Source organism: Glandiceps talaboti, chromosome 17 (assembly GCF_964340395.1).
Source record: "Glandiceps talaboti chromosome 17, keGlaTala1.1, whole genome shotgun sequence".
In the NCBI taxonomy this organism is placed as follows: Eukaryota; Metazoa; Hemichordata; class Enteropneusta; family Spengelidae; genus Glandiceps; species Glandiceps talaboti.
Window position 1 is genome coordinate 14,216,783 of NC_135565.1, and position 14,205 is coordinate 14,230,987.

The 14,205-nt window shown below is 34.7% G+C and overlaps 1 protein-coding gene across 1 annotated transcript; it reads left to right on the top strand.

Moving 5' to 3' along the window:
• The first annotated feature begins 1,975 nt into the window (after positions 1–1,975).
• Positions 1,976–10,663, top strand: LOC144448312 (glutamine amidotransferase-like class 1 domain-containing protein 1). The gene is made up of 8 exons (XM_078138500.1): positions 1,976–2,096; positions 2,862–2,938; positions 4,264–4,369; positions 5,522–5,629; positions 6,108–6,205; positions 7,018–7,111; positions 8,103–8,214; positions 8,579–10,663. Exons 1-8 carry the CDS (start codon positions 2,045–2,047, stop codon positions 8,601–8,603), a joined length of 672 nt encoding a protein of 223 aa, XP_077994626.1. The 5' UTR covers positions 1,976–2,044; the 3' UTR covers positions 8,604–10,663.
• The last annotated feature ends 3,542 nt before the right edge of the window (positions 10,664–14,205 follow it).

The following is a 14,205-nucleotide window of genomic DNA, read 5'->3' on the forward strand; positions in this document are numbered from 1 at the left end:
AAATTTTAATTTGATATCAAATGTGCTTAAAACAACAACCAGTATAGCTGCTAGACCTTCGGTTTTTTTTTGATATTAGCTAGGAACGATCAGAATTTACGGTAGGGGCCGGGGGAGGGTTGGGGAGAAATTTGGGGGTGCAATTAGGGACCATGAAAATGTTGATGATCTGAAGGGGGAGGGGTGGGAGACGACGAAATATTTTGATCGTGATTTAAGCCAAATCAAACCCCAGGAGCTTTCGTTTAGCAAGTACATTTGACAATTACTTGCGGCCTTGTCGCAATAATTATAAGTGCACGAAGCCCATATTCAGTGACGAGGCGGCGACTGACATGCGAATGTGTTTGTGTATGCCTTAATATCTCTTTCTGCTCATTCTCTTTGCCTGCCTGCCTGCCTGTATGTCTGTGTGTGTGTGTGTGACTACAGCTTTGTCTGTCTGTCTGTCTGTCTGTCTGTCTGTCTGTCTGTCTGTCTGTCTGTCTGTCTGTGCGTACGTGTGTGGGAGGTGTACAAAAGTGAAACCAAAAGAAACTTACCTAAAAAATTGTACAGTCCTAACGTTTTGTAGATTAACACGTCAAGCTCTAGTCTAGTCTTGCTTAGCCGCGAGAAGAGAGTGACTCATTCTGTTCACTTCAACAGACAGTATTGGCTATGTAACGTGAACGTTACGTTGCGAGGAGATTGTTTCATATACACGACTAAGTCGTTAATGAGATATGATATAAGTTGACGTGGCTTTCCAACACGTCTGGTCGTAAAATGTTCCTGGTTTGTCAAACGTATCGTAATCACGTGACAATAACTATGAGGTCTTATGTTTACAAACGATCCGAATCCCATTAGTAATGGGATTTTCCCATTGTAAATGTAGGTCGTCTTGTGACCCCCACATACAAACAAATAAGAGTACTGATTTGCCTTTCGATATTTATAATACAGCTTCTCTTCATGAATGACAAAGAGTCGCGTGTTTGGTTTTTCCAAATTTCAGCATCACGACGGTCACAGGGGCACGTATTATTGCTTAGATTGCCGTTTTCTTGGGAAAATATCGTACGAATTCTGCTGCTACAAATGTATCAATATCTATACTATACTAGTAGAAATATTAAATCTTTTCTCCTTACAGGTAGGAATATATAGTCAAAATGTTGTTATATTTAGTCTGTAGACCTGGAAAACAACAATCTAAGAAATATTACACGCCCCAATTATCGACAGAATTCGAAATCGATCCCTTGAATCGTCTTCATCAGAAAATTCCCCCATATCAACCAGCATTCCCTAAACCTCCACCTAACCACCACCACCACCACCACCACCACCACCACCACCACCACCACCACCACCACCCCACCACCTTAGAGCACGTTACCCCACCAATATAATTCACAGGGACACGTTGTTTCTTATATTGTTGTTTTCCCGGTGTAGGAAAACATTACTCGAATCTTGCTACCAGAAATGTATCACACACTTAATACTACCTATTGATTTATCATAACTTGAATACTTTTCAATCTAATATACTTTTTCAGATAAAACGTTATTATATTTTGAGTCTGTGTAGAAAGGATAACAATTCTGTACGCCCAAATGTTACGTGTCCCTATGTTCTGCGTGACTCACTTCAGCGCTAACAATACACGGTATCAATAACACCATCCCATCGTACCCTGCGCCCGGGCTTCCACCACTCCCAGGCAAGCGTTATTTTTGTACGGCGTGTGGTATTTTTCTTCTTCTTCAGATTTGCCTATTATGGGTTTAGATCGCACCAATCGTGTGAAGGCTCATCCACATCGTGCTACATGCCACAGGCACTCGAATCAATCTGTATGTTTTTTTTTTTTAAATGTACAGTAGATGTTTACTATACATTTAAAATTGTTAAAATATATAAACATATAGATTGATTCGAGTGCCTGTGTTACCTGCAATGCACAATTTCCAAAAAAGTGACGTCACAAAAAGGCCAACTTAGTATTGAACATGTTCAAAGCGAGGCTTACTTCCCATAACACTCTATTCCAAGATGTCTGCGCCCAAGGCTTCATGTTTGATTGTCGCCTCGTCGGCCCAAGAAGGTGAGAAATACGTCTTATCAGAGTTTGAAATCGATCATTAGTTGGTTGTGGTAACCAACAAATAGATAAACTTGGGTGAGAACTCTATTCACGTCAGAAAACAAAAACATTTGTCGGTATGGAAAGTCAATGCGAACGTTGTGAAATTGTACACTGCACTGCACATTCAAATTTCAATGTGACATTGTACAGTACCTATTACAATGTACACGCCCCCTTCAAGCTACCGGTATTTTTTTTGCTTGAAGTTGAACAATATTCATTATAGTGTAAGGAAACCCTCATTTTAGAATGTACATGTTTCCAATTATTGTATATTTTACACGGTAAGTGTACACAAAATGCCAGAATCTCGATACAGATCATTGACTTCCACTTATTTATATTACATAAATTTACATTGATTATTCATAGAAAATAATACAACTACATAAATTGAATTGTGTAATGTTTTGATTCCATTTCTGAATATTCACACAAGACCTTACTGAAATACCATGTTATGTATGGACAATACATTTGGAAATATTTCCATTGGTATCGTAATGGTAATGTGTATCTTCCCACAAGTGATAAATACCCCCTCCCCCCAAAAAAAACACACACACAAAACAACAACAACAACAACAACATCAACGACAACGACGACAACAACAACAACAACAACAACAACAACAACAATAACAACAACAACAACAAAATAACAAAAACAAGCCACATCTGTTGTTCCAAGTATATAATGTATCATCATATGTTCCATTGCAGGTGTGTCAGCACAGTCTTTTATACATGCATTTACATTAACACATTCAGCATTCAGTGTCCAGATCACAACTCCAAACGTGAGTACTAGTATATCATTCCAGCATTTTGTAGGCATTTTACCAGTTTCCAAGTGTTCCCAATTACCAGTATTGGTATGGTTAAAGATGGTTTATACTATGGCTAGACTGACTTGGCCAATCAGAGGCCTCGATTTCGGTTGGTTATATGGGACCATTACCCACTCTTTCGTAGTGGTGTGACCTATATTACGCTCAGCACTCAATTTGCATGCAACAAATTACACAAAATTTTGAAAAAGATCTGTTTGAGCCAATCACGCCGTAGTATAAGTAAGATAGACAACTGGTTCGGTAAGGTTATGTGCCAAAAACTCGGGTCTATACCCCCTTGTTTATTGCCCCCCCCCCCTCGTTTATTGGCATATAACCCTCTTGAACTCTTTGTCTATCTATTGCTTAGTTGATAAAAATTTTACAAGGTTCCTCCAAAAAACTCAAAGTGGCAAAATGGTATATTGTACATGGTATGGTGTATAAGTTTTCATACCATATTTCTCCCATCTGTACCTGGAGTCCCAAACCTTAGAAACATAGAAATAGACCACTTTCTCCATTTTAAAGGAAAATCCAGTCAGATTTATTTCTTATTTAATCTACTCACAGAGTCAAAACATTTCTTGGAAGATAATCCCAAATTTTTGCTGACATCACGTCAGCATTGCCAGGAGTGTACTGCAGTGAGCTATTGTATGTACCCAGAGTCCATGAACTTTCATTTTCATAGATTTATTTCTGCCTTCAGTACAGTTGTATTGATCTAATGCTATCAATGTAAATATGACTTTAAATGACAAAATAGCTCCTCGGTACATGGTAACTTACTCAACTTTTTTATGTGAACTTGATGCTTGACAGTAAACTGGACCCTTATTTCTGCCATTTTTGGGTATTTTGTGAAAAGGTTTGTGGGAAAAACATGCCAAAAAGGACATGACATTTAAAGTATCTGAACCCTGCTAACAGATGGGGAAAATACAGCAAAACTGACATACCGGTAGTTTCTATAATTACTATATAAAAGTTCTATAAGTTTGGTAAGGAGCCCAATAAAATGACTTGGGAACTAAGTTGATTTACCTGCTTGCTGCCTTGAACAAAAACACTGACAGGGAGCAATGGTAAAATGACTTGGTGGCAGATTTTATCTGCTTACCACCCTTAACAAAAATACTGGTAGTGAGCCTGTGAAATGACTGTGGAACTCAGTTAAATTTTAATATCTGCTTACAACTTAGTTACTGCCCTCAACAAAAACACTGCCAAGACAGAGATTATAGTAATTTTATGGTAATTATTTAAATTGTAATGTTCTCCTATGACAGGGTAAACCAATAGAATACGTCAGTCAGGATGACAACAGTAGAAGGTGGCTGAATGACTTCAGAACTAAACCATTCTCAAATCCTGTTAGTTTGAGTGCAATTGATGGTAAGTGGAACAGCACAAATGTATTGTATATAACTTACAGCACTTGTAACTAACTATATAACTAAATTGTAATAGGGAACTTGCAAACCCGCCATGTTGAATGTTGCATCATGGGAAATGTGATAATAAATACTAATCAATTAGCATTGTAAACAATATTGTTACATTGTTTATAACCAGGAATGATCACTTCATAGTCACCCTGATCTTTGTGGGAGGTTAATTTTATCAGTAGCTCCAGATTAGGTATTACGATAACCACAGATAATCCCATAATCCTTTGCGTCTGAGCATGCTCAAATTGGATTGCAAGTTCCCTATTGTTTTATATGCCATGTACCGAATGACCAGTGGACTAGCTTGTACACAGTAATAACGTATGTTGTATTATTATTGATGTTATATATAAGTTACTACTCTCTCTCAGTGTATAATTTGGACAGATTTTATTAGAATGTGATACTTTGACAGAATCTCATGCTACATCAGTGCATATGTGGTGTGCTTAGTATATTTGCATGACTGTTTATGGTGTTCTCTGTGGCTGTACTTTCAGGAGCTAGTGAGTGAAAGTGCAGTAGAAAACACTACAAGCATGAGTGCTAATATACCTGAGTACACATATGTAACTGACACTCACTCACACACTATGGGTGTTCTGTTGTTATTGCATATATTTATCGGAAATGGTAAATTTTCAAAATTTTCTGTTGTGTAATCACATGCTTTCATGTACAAGGAATGATCATGCCATCATTTACATATCATTTGCATACATGTATGTAATGTTTTCAGCATTGCACTGCAGTGTAAATTCCACTAGTATGCATGTACATCAGTGCAAGTAATCACGGGTACATATGTAAAAAAATGAAATTACTGTACACATATGGAAAGAAGGCAATCCAGTGCAATTGATGTTACAAATAGTTTACACTGCTAAGTTGTTATTGCTGTGGAATATATATAAGTGAAGATTTACATGAGAATACTGTACATATACATGTCGCTGATATAGCACATCAGTTGTTTAGCTCCTTTGATATTTTTGGGATAAAGTCACCGATGGGATAAAGTTTAAAGGGCATAATACTGGAAATTACTGCAACCCAATTACTTATCATGGCTTCTACTCTTCTGGCTTTTATCTAGCATCCAGATACTCAGCATTATTAATACCTAGCTGTCCAGGGGCTTTATATGACTTAGCTCATAGTCCAGTACTTAAACAAATCTTGGAACATTTTATATCTGAAAAAAGTAAGTATAGATATTGAAATGTTTTTGTCAAATGAAAATTTTTACTCATAGAATCACACAGATTTTTAGAAGTGAATTCCAATTTGTGCTGTAAGGTTGGTGTGACTGTTCAGTGTTGTAAATATATTGTCTTCTATCACGCCACTGTAACTGTGTCTTTCCTACCCACAAAATCAATTTGTGTTGTAAGGTTGGTATGATAAGTGTCCCAGTACATATATGATGCATGTTTTGTTCCTTGCCCACCCATAGAACTATTTGTTGTTGTTTGATGTAACTGTGATAAATACATGTTTTCACTATATTCTTCCTTTCCTACTCACAGAACCAATTTGTATTGTAGATTTGGTGTGACTTTAATAAGTTCACATTTTCACCATAGTCTTACTTTCCTACCCATAGAACCAATTTGTGTTGTAGATTTGGTGTCACTTTAATAAGTTCATATTTTCACCTTAGTCTACTTTCCTACCTATAGAACCAATTTGTGCTGTAGGCTTTGGTGTTGGTGCTTTATGCTGTGTTAAAAGAGATAATGGACAGCCTTGGGGTTTTGCTTCCTATTGCATGACAGCAGTAAGTTACTCTTTCATTCCTGTCATTCTATTTTACAAGTTTGATTTTTTCCAATATTATCTGATAAAAACTAACTCTGGGGGTCCGTGCGACAAGCGACGTCTACAGGTAATATTAGAGTCTAATATTAGATTTTCTCCGATAATGGATATTTGTGCATTGTCTTGGATGGATCAGATTCTGTTCTTGCAATGTCTTAACACCATTCAGACACAATGCTAGTAAATCAGAGAGGGATATTTGAAATGTAAGATTACATATTGTCTTTTGTTATAATATCAGTCATAGAAATCAATAAATTTATTTGCAGTAACTTTATTTAAAATCTTGCCCTCTCAGAGGCATTGATATATCGTATAAGAAAACGACAAAATAAGTAGTTAAATAAATATCAAAGGTGTGTAGAAAATATGTGACAGACACACAAAACTTCAAAGGGAGAACGGAGAAGAAAGACAAATTCCTTGTATGTATGTATGTATGTATGTATGTATGTATGTATGGATGTATGTATGTATGGATGTATGTATGTATGTACATGTATGTATGTATGTATGTATGTAATTATGTATGTATGTATGTATGTATGTATGTATGTATGTATGTATGTATGTATGTATGTATGTAATTATGTATGTATGTATGTATGTATGTATGTATGTATGTATGTACGTACGTATGTATGTGAAACACAATTTGATATTTCTCAAAAATAGCATACTCTACAAACAAATGAAATAAACATATGATTTATAATTTGCGTAGAACTCATCGTAGAAACTTCATAGATATGTTTTATTTTCTTTTGCCAGCCGTCAGTTTATGAATTAGCTAGAGGACCAGAATTGTCATCAGTGCCTATTGTATTAGAAGATTATGTGAAAGACTCTGGTGCAACATACAGTGGTAAGTAGATAGAGAATACCCTGAAGTACTGTCTTAGTCAAAATCAATTGTAGCTGAAAATTAGATAATTTATTTTGTTTAAGTACTTGACATGTACATGTATCTATTAGGGAGGTTCACACTGGACAAGTTATTAACTTTGAGGCGCAGTGTGCCCACTAATGATAGCCAAAGCCAAGAGTCAAAATGAGAAAGACTGGCATTTCTTGTGAGTCATCACATAGTAAGAGATAGGGGAACACCAAATTTTGGTGCATCACTAGAAATTGTGTGCGTCAGTGGCATGTCAAATTGACTTAGAGGGCACACTGGTGAGGCGTTTCTAATCTTAACTCAACGTAACTAAACAAAAGTTAACATTGTCAACCTTGAGGTGGGTTCAGTTAGGCCAGGTACAAATGATTGGAACAAATGGAGGCTATGCTAATATTGCATGATTTTGGTCTGTGATTTATGTTGACACCGAAATTTGGCGCAACGGAATCAAAACTCACATTTGTAGTCTGAGCATTGTATAAAATATACTAATTATATATGATCATATACATTTTATGTTCAATTGATTGCAGTTGACATACATTTTCTCAAATTATGCTTAAATGACTGTCAGTGAACCAGATATTTATCATATCTTGGGCCCCCCCCAAAAAATTGTTTCTGGTCAGGACAGTGTGTCTAAAAATGGTGCGACAATCCTTTTTTTTTAATTCTCAACAAACTTGTCAGTGTCACTCAAGCTACTATTTATGGCAGTTACTTTTCATATTATTTAGTACTTTATAGCAAGTGTTTATGTAGGGCAGATGTCATTTGCTTGCTTATGATTGACTCTGCCGTTGTCTTCACTGAAGTAGGGAGGGGTATTTAAGTGATGCGCTTGCTGACCAGAAACAATTCTTTTTTCTGTTGGCCTTATAACTAGTGGACATATGTTGTTTATGTCAACTTGATATACAGTACATCTAATCATTTCACAATGTTTAATTGACAGCAAGTGAAGCAGATGCTGTACATGTGGTAGTTGACAGACACCTAATTACAGGACAAAATGATCAATCAACTTTAACAGCAGTACAGAACCTTATACTATTAAGTAATGCCAGGTGAGTATGAACAGTCAACTTTAGCAACAATATAAAACCTTATACTGCTAAATTTTATCATCTACTGAGCTCAAGGAAAATGTCAATAACGCAGTCATTGCTCCATTTATTGTCTTGTTTTGACAAATATCTCAGTCTGGTGGTAAAATTTATGTTGACCCAGATGAGAAAATGTAGCATTGTTAGTAAGATATTTTGTATCAGGTTTCTTGATTTTATTTGTAAACAGTGCTATTATTCCTACTTGTATGCAATATTACTGTTTACAACATTGCTGTTGCTTTAAATGAAAACTCTACATACATCTGCCACTTTTCCAAATTCAGCATTGAAATAATTTTAAAAAAATGCCTTTTGATTTCAGACAAAATAAACAAGTTGGTAAATGATGGGAAGTCAACAGCTCAATGCTAACATCTACATCAGAACATGATTTACTCTTAAAAGCTCTGTAGTGTCATTGTTGTGTATATTATCATGAAGACATGAAAAACATTATATTATGCGAACATAAGATAGGCTGTTTATTTCTTGAAATGTCTTATTAGGTCATAAGATAGTCTGTTTATTTCTTGAGATGTCTTATTAGGTTGGCTGTACTTAATTCTGTTTCTCATGACTTGAGTGACCATATATTTCTTCAATCTGGTGAATAATAATAAAAATGACGCCCTCTATGGCAGAATTGGAAAAATCACGTCACTGATTGAATGATGGCAAACCCACAAGCACATATCTTAGCTAAAGTTAATAAAAGTTTATTAAAGCAAATGGTTCAAAGTTTCCTTCTGACTTTAATTGTCATTTCTAAGTCATTCAGACAGTTAAAGTATGATTATGAAGTGAAAGTATCACCAACATGTAAACATACAGTTACTTTTTAAGTACTCTTTTCTTTTTTAATGACCAACCCATCATTTTTATGGTGTTACAATGAGAGAAACAGAGAATTAAGTAAGGATGTCCTTTATGAAGATAATAATTTTGAAGCTTCATAATTATGTTGAAATGTGAACATGTTAGACAGCTTTAGTTTTTGAGTCATCTTTATTGTGCAGATGATAAAATATTTAAGAATCTATAAATGTATCTATATATAGATTACAGATTTTCAAGAGAATTCACACTTTCTCATTTTTGACAAAATTGTAAGCCTTGTTAGAGAATCCAAGATGGCCGACATTGGTAAAGTTAGCGATAAATCAGAAAATCCAAGATGGCCGACATTGGTAAAGAAAGTGATTAATCAGAAAATCCAAGATGGCCGACACTGGTAAAGAAAGTGATTAATCAGAAAATCCAAGATGGCCGACATTGGTAAAAAAAAAGTGATACCCCGGGTAAATCAGAAAATCCAAGATGGCTGACATCAGTAAAGAAAGCGATAAATCAGATGGCCAACATTGGTAAAGAAACTGATTAATCAGAGAATGCAAGATGGCAATGTTTGGGTGGTTACCAATCAGCAACTTGTATATTACACTGTAGTTTAGTCATTTACTTCTGTTTATTTGAAAATTTATCGTATTTGATGCCATTTATCCCAACGATAGAAATTATGAGAAATGTTTATTATAACTGTGAAGATCATGTTGTTTAAATTTTGTAGACTTTAGAAATTGTAGAAGTTTTGTACATGTATTTGATACTGCGATGTTTCATTAGATTTGTGTATTTACCAAAATATTCTATCAACAAGTGGACCCGAATATACAGCCCATTGGTTAGTCTCTATGAGACTAGTACAACTCTCAAAATATCACCGATGCGTTTGCTTGCTCTTAGCAATCAGGAAAGAGACAATGTTCATGCAAAGATAATTAGTGTCAGTAACTTGTCAAAGTATAAACACCATGCACCACAGGATTCTGGATTCCATAACCTTGTTTACTAATTATAACACTAAAAGTTATAACAATCAAGTGCAACTGTTAGTATTAAATTTACTAACTGAAAGTTTATTTAACAGCGACTAACATTGCCAGACGACAAGGCAATTGCCTAGAGAAGGTTATCCTTCAGGGCAAAATCAAAGGCTCCAGAAGACCACGACACCCAAGGAGCAGATGGATAGACAGGGTCAAGAACCTGGTGGGACAACCACTTTCACTCCTGTACACTACAGCTGCTTACCGGAATAGGTGGCACACCATTCAGAGGATTACGAGCTGTCAGACATGGCGGATGCGTACCTACTACTAACTAACTTTCCACAGATATAAACAAAATGGTACAAGCATCGGCATCAACCTTTATGTATCAGCGACACATTTTGTTTTTGTATCAGTTATCTTTCCCATGTCTTCTCTTGGCTCACTTCATTGAAGCAAATGCACCAGGTTATGATACCCCCAATTTGAGCGAGGGTGCTGTATTCTCAATTTCCTGTTTACAGTCTGCAATGGCCTGCTGAAGTTGATATCTTTTACATGTTGACAAAGCAGAATAAAGAACACAACTACAAATAAATCAATTGTGTGTTTATATTTAATCTATAAAATAGTATTGATTATGAATGTGACTTGACCTTGAAAGGAAGATATTTCCTGACATTGATATTGCAATTGTTCATAGGTATTATCAAAATAATGAGAAATCTCCTTTTTGTTAAAAATCATGGTATTCATTTGATGTTGCAATTTTCATATACAATCTTGAAATGTTTGAAAATATTAACAATGTCTGATAAAGTTAACATGAAGAAGATATACAAATAGCTGCCCATGTAATATAATTGTTCAGTTTCTGAATGTACTCATAATCCAGGAATGAAGTTGATGTGGAATAACAGATAAAAGGATTGTATAAATAATTATAAATTTTTCATCTAGATCAAGTCTGACTGACTAGATTAAAATTGCAAAAAGTTACAAAACGAGTAAACAATTTGATATTGTGCATACACTAATAAACTTTATAAGTTCTTTTTTTTTAATTTTTGCACTTTATTGAGTTACAAACCCGGACTCTATATCCAGGGGCTACTCCCCTTATTTGAATATACGTATATGTGTCGCCCTTTTGGGTGTATTTTCTAGTCCTTTGGTCTAAAATGGGGTGTTTTTTCAAGCTGAAGAGTCTAAAACGGGGTCCAATTGGCATTTCTAGTATTTTCAGTTTTGCTTTGACTAAAGTGTGGTCCTATTACCAAATTATAGCTGCCATTTATTGTCCAAAAACGTTACTTTCTAAGGAAAATGTATTTAGGTCTAAACTTTAATCTTTTAAAAACCTGTAATGGTCTAAAATGTGGCCTTGGGTGTCCAGCACTGGCCACACACCCCTATCAGAACTGGCCACTGGTACTGGCCCTGGACTCTATATTTTGTGTCACATTATCTTTTCAATCAGAAAGACAGAGGTGGTTTATGTATTAAACATACAAAATAAATACCCCATTTGTCATCCATATGGCCAATACATGTAAGTACAAAGAGGCTAAGATATCTCACATAAGTTTCAGATCTAAGTATTCTATTTATAGTAAGCTGTACATTCATATTGACACAACAGTAATGATGGCAACAAAATTTAATTATAAAAAAGTTCATTTGTTGTGACATTTTATGAGTAACAGTAAATGGATGGGGATTACATGAACAGTATTACATTTTATCATAAAAACAAAAGTGTCTGTAAACAATAGACTGTTCATGGTTGCCCCAATTTAGATAATATGAAGTTAAAGTTTAGATTTAAAAAAGTTAAGAATATATAGCTTTGTGACATTTAAGAGATGATTTCAGTCCCAGACTGTTTTCATCACAAGCAAGTACATCTTGAATGACTGATTGGACAGCTGTATAATAGGATCAATTAGTTTCTATTGGCCAGTAGTGTTACCATATATGGAATGTACTTAGTTTCTATTGGCCAGTGTTACCATATATGGCATCTACTTAGTTTCTATTGGCCAGTAGTGTTAACATATAAGAAATCACCTTAGTTTTTATTGGCCAGTGTTACCATGTATGGAATCTACTTTAATAGTTTTGATTGGTCAGTGTTAACATATAATAAATCAACTTAGTTTCTATTGGCCAGTGTTACCAGTGAGCAAACAGTTTCCATCAGTTGTTGCCAGAACATTTTGTTACTTCAGTTTCATATTCTTCATTGCAGATGTGACATCCTTGTCACTTTTCATTTCTATAAAAAAAATAAGTATATAAGTGACATCAACTTTACATGTTATTATTTTTTTTGCATTGTGTGTAATAGTAACCTCATCAAGAAGACCAATCTTTCCATACTGTTATTTCATTATTGGTCTTATAATATTCTGTTTGCATTATGACAACAACAACACAGAAGTGTGAGAGAGAGAGAGAGAGAGAGAGAGAGAGAGAGAGAGAGAGAGAGAGAGAGAGAGAGAGAGAGAGAGAGAGAGAGAGAGAGAGAGAGAGAGAGAGAGAGAGAGAGAGAGAGAGAGAGACAGACAGAGAGAGAGAGAGAGAGAGAGAGAGAGAGAGAGAGAGAGAGAGAGAGAGAGAGAGAGAGAGACTACACACAAATTATAATTGTTCAGAAACCTCTTCCAGAGGTCTTTCAGAGCAAGGTGTGAAACAAGAAAACCATATAGCAATTAGAACAATTAATTCACCTGGTATCAGTGGTTTTGCGAGATGAGAACAGACTTTCTTTAGTACATTTACAAACTTATCAAAGGCACCTGGACCTTTAGTCATCAAGATGTCAATCAATTTTCTTCTCTTGTCGTAGTCTGGAAGACTTGAATTCATTATTTTTGACTCATCTTCTAATGTAAATACCTGAAAATATAACAAATAAGTAAGAAAACAGTTCCTGAGAAGTATATGATCAGATAGCACAAGATTAGTATAATCACCGATAACTTGTATGAAAATTATATATAATTGGATGAGGTTAATTTAAAATGACTTTGTGTTAAATAATACACCACATCCCTGAATATTTATAATAGAACGAAGGAAATTAGTTGCACCTGTTATGACTCTAGTATGGATATTGAATAGCTAGAACAAAAGAAAAATAAGTGTGAAATTCTTAACACAGAATGACTACCTAAGTTGATGATTACTTGATGTTGAAAAGTATTTTATTCATAGCATGTGTAATATTGAGTTGTTTAGGACATTTTTATGCAAAATTTTAATTCATAAATATTAATAAAATATTCATAAATACATATATAAATAAATAAATCTTTTTAATTCATAAATATTCTTGAGCTATACAATACTAGTATTCAATAACTGCAGTTGTAATACTTAAAGTGGCCATATTAATGAGAATTTGGTATTTATTTTGGATTTGTATTTGATAAAACAGCTTCACTATGTTTTCTACTTGAAAAAATAATGTGAAATAAAATATACCAAGTCCATGTTCATAACTCAATACATTGCAAAAAGGTACAAAAAGTGTAAAAAGTTTGTTATTGTACGTACAGTAACAAACATTTTACACATTGTTTCATGTTTTGCAGTTTATTGAGTTGTGAACATAGACTTGGTATATGTTATTTCACATTATTTTTTAAGTAGAAAAACATAGTGAAGCTGTTTTATCAAATAAAAATACAAAATAAATACCAAATTCGCATCCATTTGGCCACTTTAACACGATTAGAAATCTGACTGAGCTCAAAAAATTGCTTTCTCATTCCACCAAAATTCACTGCTATCAGAGCCAATTATGAAAACCAAGTATTCAGAAACCCATATATAACAATTCTACTGTTTAAAAAGTTCAAAACTTGGTTCACATTGAAAACCCAATATTTTAGCATACAAAACTCAGAGAGAATTGTGGGATATTCAGCATACTTTGACTCAGTTTTTACACATATTTTGTTAACAGCTTCATGCATTGTCATAAGATAAGTGGCCATGACTGGTGAATTACAGCCCTCACTGTGTCAAATCTGGGTTGCCTCTCGTGATCCTTACATGTGAAATAGTCTTAAATTTGGTGAGCTGGGATATGACAATCGTTAAGTTTTGGAAC

Bases quoted from the DNA above. Each gene is read 5' to 3' on its own strand.
- LOC144448312 (XM_078138500.1), top strand. From the start codon at position 2,045: ATGTCTGCGCCCAAGGCTTCATGTTTGATTGTCGCCTCGTCGGCCCAA. The intron at 2,939-4,263 runs GTGAGTACTAGT...CTCCTATGACAG, and splicing joins TCCAGATCACAACTCCAAAC to GGTAAACCAATAGAATACGT. The intron at 4,370-5,521 runs GTAAGTGGAACA...GCTTTTATCTAG, and splicing joins TAGTTTGAGTGCAATTGATG to CATCCAGATACTCAGCATTA.